At 38.3% G+C, this 12,617-nt stretch overlaps 1 protein-coding gene across 1 annotated transcript in view; it reads right to left on the bottom strand.

Annotated features, from left to right (window-relative positions):
* Nucleotides 1–12,617, bottom strand: part of MYO16 (myosin XVI) — a 258,913-nt gene that overhangs the window by 16,623 nt on the left and 229,673 nt on the right. Inside the window, exon 33 of the mRNA XM_062515094.1 lies at nt 1,061–1,219. Coding sequence (XP_062371078.1) covers nt 1,061–1,219 — 159 coding nt within the window. The remainder of the gene's footprint in view (nt 1–1,060; nt 1,220–12,617) is intronic.

Below are 12,617 nucleotides of genomic sequence, written 5' to 3' on the forward strand. Positions count from 1 at the left end.
TACAGCAACAGCACATTGTCACAGACATGGTGAGCAGAGGCTTGGTGGAGTTTGGAAAGACAAATGGAGTAGTTGATTACGTACTAAGAGCGTACATCTCTTTTATGTGCACCCAAGTAAATATTAGGATACCACAGTTGTGCATTGAGTAACACCTTGTTTAATTCAGACAAAGTGACAAGAACCTAAGTTAATCAGGGGTCCAGTGTGGAGTATAAACTACATCACCTGGATTGGGCTTTCCTGCAACTATTCTCAAGCTACCAAAGGAAAGTTGAATTTGGCATATGTTTTTTTGGCAAAATTAAATTTGCTATACATTATTGCTGCAATTATATGTGGCACTGTTTTGGGTGATGCAGGATCACAACTTTCAGCATTGCAATGCAAAGGTTATTTCAGGCTTTCTGATTACTTTGTGTATCTGGCAAAAGGCTCTTTCTTTCAGATTAAGCACTCTTGCTAAGTGTGGAAGATCTGTGGTGAAGCGTGCTATCACTGATAGCACAGAGCTGTAGAATGGTGCTACTCCTTCTATCAACAATAAAGTAAAAAATAAGAGCAATTATATTCATTATACAAAATGAAAAAACAACTTCTATTAAAAATCTGAACTCAGAGAAGTGTTACTGCTTTAGGATTAATGCTTTTAGAATCTTGAAAGATATTCCGTCACTGCTCTTGTACTATTTTGTATTGCAATGATAAACAATATTTCATTCACTAGTAAGGCACCTACAGCAAACGGAGATCTTGATTTTCTATTTTCTGTCCCATTTGTATTGATTATAGGATCAGAATCTCAAATCTCAGTCCTCCATACCTTAGGCTGCTTATAGACTTGGAGCTGAAGTAACTACAAATTTCTCAACAAAGGCTGTTTTCTTTACATTCAGCTTTTATTGGAGGGGGGGTTATCAGTTTACACTAACAAAGGTAATTCCAGAAACAGGTATTTCACAACTGAGAAGACTCCAGCCTGACTATATCTTGCAAAGTTCATTCAAAGAAACACTCCAGCAATTTTATTTTAGAAGACTTTGGTATTAAAACTACTTACCATTTGATAATGAATTTCCATTTTCAGCAGTCACAGAACTGGACAATGGATTAGAGGCCTGAGTTCCATGGTTATTTGCATTTTTATCCTGTGTTTCTGATCCAGGATCTGATGTATTTGGATCTTCCCTGCTCCTCAAGTTCAGATTAGTTTCAGCACCTGACGGAAGCAGAAAAAAATGATTGTCAGCTTCCTTTTAAACTAGTGGCTTTTGCATGTAAATAGATGAAAACGAAACTAACACAGAGAGACCAAGTGAATTTATTAAATTTATCAAATTAATCACTAAATCACAAGTCCAGTGATAAATGTGAAAGGTTTAAATCAGTGATTTTTGCAGGTTTAGTTTCTTGGATTCTACTTCGCTTCCATCAATGCAATGCCTTTCATCATTGCATTAGATGTTACTAGCAACAGATACAAGGTGATTTCATCCTTTTCTTTTACCACCTACTACAGGAAACAAACTGGCTTTTGAGATTAAACCACAGCAGCAATATTCCTCCCAGCAGATCCTCCCTGTGACCTCTGTTTACCAGCCTCGGGGCTCTCCAGCCATCAGTTTTCATTTTCTATAAAGTGCCAGGTTTTCATGTCAGAGCCTTTTAGTTAAATTCCTTCAAGACATCAAGAGGAGGTCTGATGCTGTGGGAGTTCCAAAGCTTTTTACAATGCACACGCGTTTGTTCAAGGAGAAGGGCAAAACAAAGCCCTTATCTTCTTCCCCCTCGGACTGATTGTACATGCAGGCAAAGCAGAGCAGCTCACAGCAAAGTGTCCGCAGCTGCCTCTGGGCTTGCCTGGCTTTGCCAGCCCAGTGCTCCACAAGAAACAGAGCTCAAGTCATGGGCTGTGCCCTAGTGGTGCTCCCCACGGGAGTTCAGGGGCCAGGACATGTTCAGAGCTGGAAGACAAGATGGATGGGGATAGTAGGAGGGACCCCACTGCAACACCTGTATCCCTAGCTATCCCCACTCCACTCCAGTGTGACAGGGCTGATGAAATGCTGCACTGACAAGGCTATGCATTTTTTAAAGGATTTATCTCTCCTCTTATTTATTTATTTATTTATTTATTTATTTGTTTATTTTGGTTCTTTTGGTTGGTTTGTGTTTGGTTTTGTTTCTTTGTTAGTTTTAGTTTTGCATTTTTGTTTTTTTTTTTTTGTGTGTGTGTGTGAGTGTGTTGAACATACATGCATATTCTTTCCTTGCCATAGTCAGGTTTAATTCATAGAAGATAAAGCTGAATTCAGTGCTTTCTCCATTTCAGTCTTCCAAACTCTTTGCACTCTCTCTGAGGCTTGGCCTTAGCTGCAGGGCTGGTGTATTATGGCTGATCCTGGGGCAGAGGTCCTCCTGTAACACTCTAAAATTAAAATTTTCCTTCTATGACAGCTCTGAAAGAGTTTTTCCTTGATTTTGGTTGTCGTAATGACATCAAGAACCAACGGAGGTCAAAAGACTAGCTATGAAAACCAACATTACAGCATTCATCCATACTTCCAGTAACATCCTCAGCTTTCCCAAAGATATGATATATTCTTACAAATCGCAAGCACATGGAAATTTTTCAAGGGGAAGGAGAAATAATTTTTTCACCAGGTAATAGATACTTAAACTGAAGATTTTCCAGCCTAAGTTTGACTGTTCTGTCAATTTTTTCATTTTTATGCCTGAACTAAAAAAAAATTCCATCTGATTTGGAAAGAACCAACATTAAGAACTTAATTAATGAAAAGAAAACTATAAATCCATGCTTACATCAAAATATTTCCTATAATTGAAAAGGTATTTCCTTTTTTTTGTTTAGCTTTTAGTTATCTAACAATTAATTGTTCTTAATATTTCCATGTCCAAAAAAAAACTGTCTTGAAAAGTCAGAAAGTTAATTTTCAAATTTTCAGATAAAACATTTCTATGTTTGTTTGATTTTTGTCCCTTCCTCCCTTGCCCTCATCCCCTGATCATTATATTTTGCCAGATCTGATCGGATTGTTTCAGTGACAGTGTTTCATAAAAAGGATTTTTAGGCAAATGTGCTTTGCCTTGAAAAAATTAAGCCAGACCTACCCACAATATCTGACTTGGGAGAGGCTGAGATGGAAAGCCTGAGATGGAAAATGCATAACGGTACAATTATAACAGCATGCCTGATTTAGCTTTTGTACAAGCAAGTTGACTGCAAAATGCATCTTTGCAGCTCATTTTAAATTTGTCTGAAAAGGAAATGTCACTTTTAGATGTTAATAGTCAGCACACTTGCCTATAGATCATAATCCACCTACATAATTATTGTGCCACTTTTTACATAAAGCTTCTTGGGGAAGTGTCTGGGATCCTTATTTTTCTTGATATTAAAAAGATTTATTGATTGACCTGACATGTAATTCATTTGAGAATGAGAAAGTAGAAAGAATTCTTCTTGCATTGCTCGTTGCAGAAGCCTTTTGTTTCATAGGTACACTGATATCTTTTCAGGGCATTCATGAAGGGCTCCTGGAAAAAAACCAACCTTTTCTTCTTCATATCTGTAGAATGAAATACTACAAAGAATTGTGGATAGCTACTATTAAGATAGAATATCATACTAAATTGGCAGAAATAAGTAGTGGAATATATTAGTGCAACATATCTTCGGGTACAGCTATCTAGACAGAAATTTGTTACCCCATTTGCTGTATTCATTCTAAGAAATGCGCCGCTTTAGTTTCTGAACAGAAAACTATATAGAAAAAATATATTTCATAGTGCCTTATTTAGCTGATCTTGGGGGTGGGAAAGAACCCTATACTTTATTTCAAAATAATCTGGATTATATAAAGGTACTTTAACTGATTTCCTATATATAGGCATCTTCAGCTCCTCATTGGAGCAGATTCCTGTGAGTCTATAGAACAAGTTGAATTGCATACATCAGCAAACTTCAGCCCATGAAACTGTCTCTGTCCCACACTGGACCAATTCCCCCTGCCTCAGTCTCTGCTCACTGGACCACGCTCCAGCCCTGGGCATCTACTATTCCAGTTTGGGCTCCTCAGTACAAGACAGACAAGCTACTGTTGAGGGTCCAGAGGAGGGTCACAAAGCTGATGAGGGGATCTCATCAATACATGTAAATATCTCAATGGTGGGTTTCAAGAGGATGGTGCCAGGCTCCTTTTGGTGGTGCTCAGTGACAGGACAAGGAGCAGTGGCCATAAAGTAAAACACAAGAAATTTCACCTTCCATCTTCAGAAGAACTTATTTACATTGAGAACAGCAGAGCACTGAACAGGCTGCCCAGGGGGCTTGTGGAGACTCCTTCTCTGGAGACATTCAAAACCCACCTGGACATGTTCCTGGGTAACCTGTCATAAGTGACCCTGCCTAGGCAGGGGTTTGGACTGGGTCAAGTCCAAAGGTCAAGTCCAACCCTAACAATTCTGTGATTCTGTGAGTGCTGGAGTAAACTTGCTCTAGGTTATCAGCATCTTTGTGCATTGGGAGGCACAAACTGGCCACAGTGCCCAGATATGGTCTAACAATGAGTGCTGAGTGGAGGAATGATTGACACAGTCCTAGAGGCTGTCTCTGCTGCCAAGGCTCACTGCCAGCTCCTGTCCAGCTCCCAGGGCCCCCAGCATCCTTTTCCCAGGGCTGCTCACCAGACAGCCTAACCCCTACATCATTGTACGAGGTGACACTTTTCAAGCTGCAGCACTTTGCATTTGCTTTTTTATTAAAAATGCTAGAAGGTCCTGACTTTATCTTCTGCAGGGGTATCCCTCTCTGTCCTGCCTCCACAATACACAAAATATCCCTGAGCATAACAAAGGTATCTCCTGACATTTTATCATAATATTTCTATTTAAAATTCCTACTGATTTCTACTTTATCTGTCAAGTATTGGTCTGAAATTAACTTTCCCTTAATGTTTTCTTAGTCGCCTGACATAGAAGTTTTGACTTTTCTCCACATTAATGTCAATGTGCTCCTGCTGTCATCAGACCTTGCAGATACAATTATGAGAGTGCTCTCTCATCCCTTATTAACTTTCTGAAACTATCAGAAATATTTTAGTAGACAGGAAAATAAACCCTTATGTTTCCTACATTTGAACATCTTCACCAACATGATGAATCTTAGCTTTTTGTTCAAACTTGTGCTCTGCTGTTCTTACCAGATGGATGGATGATTTACCATGCTTCAATATCACTTGTTTTAAATTAATGACATCTTTAAGACTTTTCAGCTGATAATAAATGTTATTTGAAGAGTCATCCAAGCCTATTTGCAAGAGACTAGCTACAGAGCTAGTAGGACCATGGTGGAAGTTCATGATTATAAGAGGAATACAAGCTTGAAGTGAAAATCTAGAGTCTGAAAAAGTGAATAGTATTATTTCTATTATATAAACTGACTTTGCCAAAAAGATATCTCTGACTCATTAATATCCTACTCTGACTAATCTTGCAGTTAATGAGGATGTATGTATTAAAAGGATGTATGCATATTTGGATTGTGGCCATCATTTGTCCCTCAGCTGTAGCATAGGTGCTTGCTCAGAGCAATCACATGTGCAGTGCTTTTAATCACAAGATGGCAAATCAAAGTGTAACAGTTATTTCCTTACAAGTAAGCTCCATATTCCAAAAAAATCCACAATTAATTACATCAGCATTACTTGAAAAGGGCAAGAGGAACAGTATGCAAAAGAGGCATCTCATGAAACCCACAGTTGCTCGTTATTAATGTTCTTGGAAGAGACTGAGTTTAAAACTCAAGATAAAGTCATAAGGCACAGGATGGACAGAATTGCACTTATTTAAAAAAAAAAAATCAGAGTATGGCAATGATGAAAATCAGTGTATTTGCTTCCCCCCTCCCATTTTTAAGTCATTATGTCACTTTTAAAATAAACCAATATACTGAAAGTCTACATGATAGGACTTTTTTGTGAAAAGGTTGACTTAAACCCTTTTAATTGAGCTATGACTTCCAAATATCCTATTATAGAACTCTTTTTTTTCCTTGAACCTAAAATGTATGATCCTAAGCATCATAGTTATTTCATATGTAATATTTAGGCTGAACTAATGCTTTATCACCAAATTAGAAAATGAGCCAGTATTAGCTCTATTAATATGACAGATTAAAGTACAAAACTGAAATATTTTGAGAGAATATTAGTTTTCTAAGGAAATCATATACTTAGCCTATTTTATAAAGTCTAAAGAAAAAATATCAAGATACGAAAAACCAGTATGTTATTAAAGGCCCAGCAGTAACTCACCAGAAAGGGCTGTATTTTACTTTTCGGTCAAATTAATTGTTTTGCAGTCCTTTCTTTAAATATAGGTATACCCACAATGTATATTGATACATATGTCCTCATATGTCATTTTTCAAATACTTCTCCTTTTAACATTTAGTGCTCATTTACAGTCTAACTGAAAAATCGTTAATAACAACAGAAGGCTCCACTGCTTTCTGCAGGGTTTGGATCCCATTCATGCTTACCTTGGATGATTTGTGCAGCACTGCCAAAGCACCAGGGACTCATCATACAGAGTAAGTACTTTTGCTTTGTCTATCCTGGTTATTCAAATGTGATCACAACTGCTCTCTGGCCCTGAGGCAAATGGTAAGAGACCCGTATCAGTACTACTACACTTTCCCTTGCCCTCCACAGCAGAGAGGAATCCAAATCATCTGCTGGGAATAGTCCCTGGGCTATGCCTACTCCTGAACCAAACCCAGATCTGTCTGGAAGGGAGCCAGCCTGCCAGGACCCAAACAAGGCTGGGGATTGCTCTGCACTTCCACTGCTCACAGCAGTGAGCTGCCATTCCAAGGGCATTCCCTGGCATTGGGTCATTTAGTGAAACAGATACAGCCCTTCACTTCGACAGCACTAGTTTCCACAACCAAAAATCAATAGCCAATATGAATCTATCTCAGGAAAAAAAAATACAGAAGAAAAACTACATAAAACTAATACAGGGCTGGTGGAGCACTGAACTGCTGCACAGCTTCTACTGAAGCCACATTCCAAGTTTTCATTGTGACAGGGAGAGCAGATTCTGCCTAGTTCTGCTCTGGTATAAATTGAAGTCATGCATTCCTCTCAGTATGATTTGACATGACCATTCTTTCAAGGCACACATTTAATTTCCTTAATTAAACAGAGAGCTAAGGATGAGTTTCCAGCTGAGGAAATTCAGTGTCACAAGCTAGGCAGGACAGATCTCAGTCCTAAACCTGAAACCACGTCAGTATAAAATTAAACATTATTTCTTCATTAATGGAAAACATGCCTTTCTGTAACAAATGATTAGTGCACAGTTTTAGGTATCAAAATCCAGTTAAATATTCTGTATCAGCAACTATACAGGAAAATACATACATTCTGGCAGATAAATTCAGGTAGTACAGGATGAGAAGCCTTTTGTACCTAAGCTATCACACAATGTAAAAGCTAAAGAGCTCAAATTCCTTAAAACCTACAGCTGGTATTCATCAAAATGTAAATTTCAAATCAAGCAGCCTGTCATTAAACATGTTAATAAGAGAGAACTGTTGGACCCTATTAGCCAGCATCTGAAAGTCAAGACATTGTAGACAGAAGGAATTTCTGACCTGTGCTCTCACTCTTTCTTGGGAAAGTCAGGAATACATTGAATCTTAATGGCTGATCCTGGATATTTTTTTACTATGGCAAGTAGACATCGTGAAGTGAGGGGGGGAAAAATAAAATTGGTGATTTCAGAAAATTTGCAGATACTTTTTGCTAAAGGAAAGGGATAGGAAGTTTAAATAAGAAGAGGAAGTTTTATTTCGGCTCAAATGTTTACCCCTGTGTTTTGTTGTACCTTTTCAATTACACTTGGTGTTTCCTGTTTTGCTGTGATTTACTGTTGAGACATTCTTAGTCTGTGGCATTTGCTAGCTACCCTCAGCACAGGTTGTCTTGGGTGTCCTTGTGCTGGATGAATGCATATTGCCTCAGAGTAATTCAGTTTACTCATACGAAGTCACACTGTGACCCTCTGTAACATGACTGTTTACTTTGTCTGCTGAGAGCTGGAAGCAAACAGCTGCTTCTTATTTGCTGAAAGAAATGGAGCAGGCTGAAAACTGTCAAGACAGGATTCCCCCAGCCTATTAGCATGTGCTGCCTGTCTCACCCTTTCAGTTGTGCTGCTGTCAGCCACGGCCATCAGCGGCAATAATTATTCATTGGTTTCTTTCACCTCAAAGCCTACCCTTACAGCAGCAATTGTCTAGGATTCTCCCCCCACAGGTGATGCTCTTAGGATGGTAGCAATGAATTTGTACTGTCACGTCCAGCATCCTTTCTCTTTGAGCTGTGTAACTGAAGCTACTTGATGGTGTTACAAGCTACTCCAGAAGCCACAGTCTTTGATGGAGCAGGTAAATATAGAAAAAGGCTGCTTATTTTGTCTGGGAAGCAGCATTTGTGGAAGCTTTGTGTGAACGCTGGAAAGCAAGGAGAGGAGACACAGGCCATGAAGAATATCAAGTGACAAAATTCACTCTGCTTGAGGAAATAGCTCCTCTGAAGAATTTTGTGTTAGTATGATACCAATCAGCCAAATTTCAGATGAGACTGGTAGTAAGAAGGAGGCTGCAGAAGCAGCTGCAGGAACTCCTAGGTCTGGTTCAGCCCTTAAGAGCCATCAGTTCAATTCTGATTTTGTAAATCACAGCTCTGGCAAGTACACACCTGGAACAGGAAGGTTTCTTCTGCTTTCTTCTCTAATGGATTTGTGCTGGTAGAAAGACAGTACCCTCATTTTACATTCATTTCAGTGTCAGTCATTACAAGGTACAAACCTTTCCCTCTTTCCTAGAAGCAATGTTAGGGACATCCCTGGATCAGGTAAACTCTCAGATGTGGTGGGAGAGAGATAACACAAATGCCTTTTTTCTCTGTCTGGAGGACTCTGGATTGTTTGAATTAGTTTTTTTTTTTTCCCAACACAGACCAAGAATAACATTCTGAAGTGTAGGAAACAGCCTTCTCAAGCAATGGTAAAGGATGAAGAATATCTGGACAGGCTGCCATCTCTCCTGCCTGACAGTATCTGAGCAAGAACTTGGAACACCTTTTAGTGCAGCAAATGAGCTAGACTCCAGTCAATGTATGTGTTTCAGAGGCTGGGGACTTCATTCATCCCATCTTCTCTAGGAACTGATCTCTGCAGGCCTTTCTGAGGTCCATAACAAACCACACCCCAGAAAGGAGGGGAGCACTGCTTGGGACAATATCCTGCCTTAGAAGAATTATTTATTGCCTCCATGTCCCTATATTCCTCACCTTTGCAAGTCTAATAAGGAAAAGAAGTAGTTGATTTTACTATGTTAATAGTTGTGTTTACTGCTAGGTGTGTTGATTTGCTGACCAAAGAGTCTACTTTTTCTATTTGTGTGTTTAAAAAAACCTGCTGGTGTGCTGGAAAAGGAGGAGGCAATTTGCTGAGAAACACAGCTTCCCTTTTTTAAACTGTTTCCTTCAAGTTTTTGTGGATACAGCAATTCTTCTTGAAGGCAGACATTCAAGTCTGTTTACATTTCTGGTATCTCAGTTACAGAACAGCCTTTATTGCTGGGCTTTAGCTACTGTTGAAAGAAACTATGTGAGGAGACACTGTCTCAACCCTCCTCCCCCTCAAACACAGCTTCAAATATTGTTAAAATAAACAAACAAAACAACAAACAAATAAACAAACAAGCAGATGGGGATTTGCTACTTCCAGAAACATCACATCAGTTCTGTTTACTTCTCCCAAAATACTTCTATGGATACTTTTCAGGATATCTCATACCAGCTCTGGCAGTGCAAGAGCAGCTCTTCCGTGACTGCAACACGGAAGTCTTGGTACAAGTGACTGCACTGAGTAGATATATTCTTTGAGCAGGTCCTGAGAGGCAATCCAAGAAATATTTTTGGTTCACCTGTACTGTAATCCTGCCCACCAAACAGGGACAGCTGTTCTGGAAAACTCAGGCAACATTCAGATTTTGCTTTCCAAGTAAGCTTCTAAGACAAAAAAAAAGAATATCTATTTAGTTTGTTTTTAAGTTCATCTTGAAAGTATAAAGTGATGGTCAATGACACTGTCATTAACCTCAAAGCAAGAACATACGGCTATCACAAATGCAGTGTGATAAACATCCATACTGCACACAAATACAGATGAGTGGCTAAAAACTGTCACTAAATGCTACTAGTATGTCAGGATTGTTCTGCAGCCAGCCCCTAAGGAAAGAGCTAAGAGAAATAATGAAATGTAAAACTTCAGGCCTAATTTAATTTTTTTTTTTTTGTTTTAAAAATGTCACCACACAAAGGATAAAACTAATTTTTCTTGCCTTTCATTTCAAAAGAGGATGAAAGTTCAAGATTGAACTTGAAGGCTTCTGTATTTTCCCATTCACCAGTGGAGTCAGGAAGAAGGCAGATGTCCCTAACTGCTTTAAATGATACTTCTCACTCCAGTACTCCACTTCTAAGCACTTGACTACTCTCTCATAGCAGAGTGTAGCAGTATGGAGAGAGCATGAGGATCAGGGTACCCTCACATTTAGGATCAAGTCTCTTTTAAATTGTCTTCTCTTGCTTATCCATCCAGCCCCACAAAATTCTAATGCTGGAACTGGAACATAATCCACACATCCAAGTCCATAGAGTTTCAGAGTTTCATGATGTGCTGTGTGAGTCCTGCCAATAACTTTGGGTCCTCACTGAGGGGCTGGAGCTTGCACAGCTCTTGGAGCCAAGGATTTTATGAGTAGCTTGGTTTGTTTATAAGACAGTCATCCCCCTAAATATCAACCCAAATGAAATTAAATGAAATGGCTACTTTTGAACATATCTAGGTTCAAAAAAAGGTTTAGTTGTCAACATTTTCAGTAAGAATAATTTTACTGTATTTGAGGCAGACCATTTCAGTACTTTACAAACATTTCTGAAAGCCCAGACATGAAACATTATTTACTTCTGCACAGAATTTCAGAATGCTTGATTTTCATTTCAGCTTAAAACAAATATAAATGTCACAATCTTGACATTTTCTGTGAAATGGAATTATTGTTCTCTACTGAGGTTCTCCTCAAAAGATAATTTAATGATGAGATGGATGTAAAGAAGTTAAAAACATCTGAAGAGATTTCTCACTCAAGATGAGAATTTAATTAGAGACCTTAACTAAAATGTGTGTCCATATTTCTTTCTTCATTATGTTTCAAATGCTGGAATTCCTGTAAATTAAATGACATGACATTTACTGCCAAATACCCATATTCTCTTTTAGTATCAGGAACATAAGTGTACAACAAATCAATTTCTTTCTCTTAGATAAGAGTAATTTCTCACAATTGGTTTACAATTAATAATGTAGTGGTTCCTAAACAAAGTAATTTGTAGCTCTGCATTGTGAATTATAAATAAAATTCTTACTCTTTAAAGAAGCCCCTAACATACCTTAGTGAACAGACAGCTTTCTGAATCATTACAGAATTTGGAACCATGATGACACACCAGATGTTGAAGAAAAGACGTGAAAATAAGAATCCTGTAAACGTCTACCTGAATGATCCAAGTCACAATTAAAAGTCAGATATTATTTAAAACTTTGGCGTTCAAATGCACTAAGCTGAACCAGTATGGTGTAGTTATTGTACTCAAGTATCAGACAGGATGAAGAGGACACAAAGTAAATCCAGCTCAAAGGAAAGGATGCAAAACAGACTCATTAATTTAGAAGAAATGCCTGCAGTTCTCAGAAATGGACCATATAAAAGGAACAGGAAAGTCAGAGCAGTTACTTTTCCTCAGTGCTCCTCTTCTTCAGCAGTGACTTGGTATAAATGTGAGAGAGCCTGCAGTGAGTCAGACCAAGGTGCTGCCTACTCTAGGATTCCTTTCCAGTAGCCAGAGATAGTTACAGTGTAAGGTTAATGGAAATCAAAAACAGTGATATTTCCCTCTGTGATCCTGGGGCTGCACAGTCTCCTTCACCCTCTATTTCATTTATACAGCTCTTGGAATTGTAAGGAGGAGTGATAAAGATGTGATTTTATTTTCAATACAAACACTCAAAATGCAAAATAAATATGAATTTTTATGACAATACACTGAAAATTAGACTTGATTTGTTCTTCTAATAATATTTGGTTTAAAATCATTTATGGTAATCACATACAAAACCTCTTTCACATGTTGGAACAGATAACCAAAGCAATTTCCATATTACGTGGTTTTAGGCTGTAACAGCAAACAGCAACCAGAAATTGAAATGCTTTAGTGAAAAAAAAAAAAGTCAGAAACCCAGAAGTAAAATATTTTACTTCAGAAGTAAAATATACTAATTTTCAGACATTCTGAAATGGAAAATTATTATTGGTACACTGTGTTTATCCAGAAACAACAGGTCTTTTCTGTGAAACATTACCCAGATAATGGCAGACTTATAGATCAGGGGGAGACTGCAGATTAAGGTGGTATCTTTCAGGCTGTACAGTCCATAGATATTCTGAAAACAGGAATCAA

This window comes from Cinclus cinclus, chromosome 2 (genome assembly GCF_963662255.1).
Source record: "Cinclus cinclus chromosome 2, bCinCin1.1, whole genome shotgun sequence".
NCBI classification, from domain to species: domain Eukaryota; kingdom Metazoa; phylum Chordata; class Aves; order Passeriformes; family Cinclidae; genus Cinclus; species Cinclus cinclus.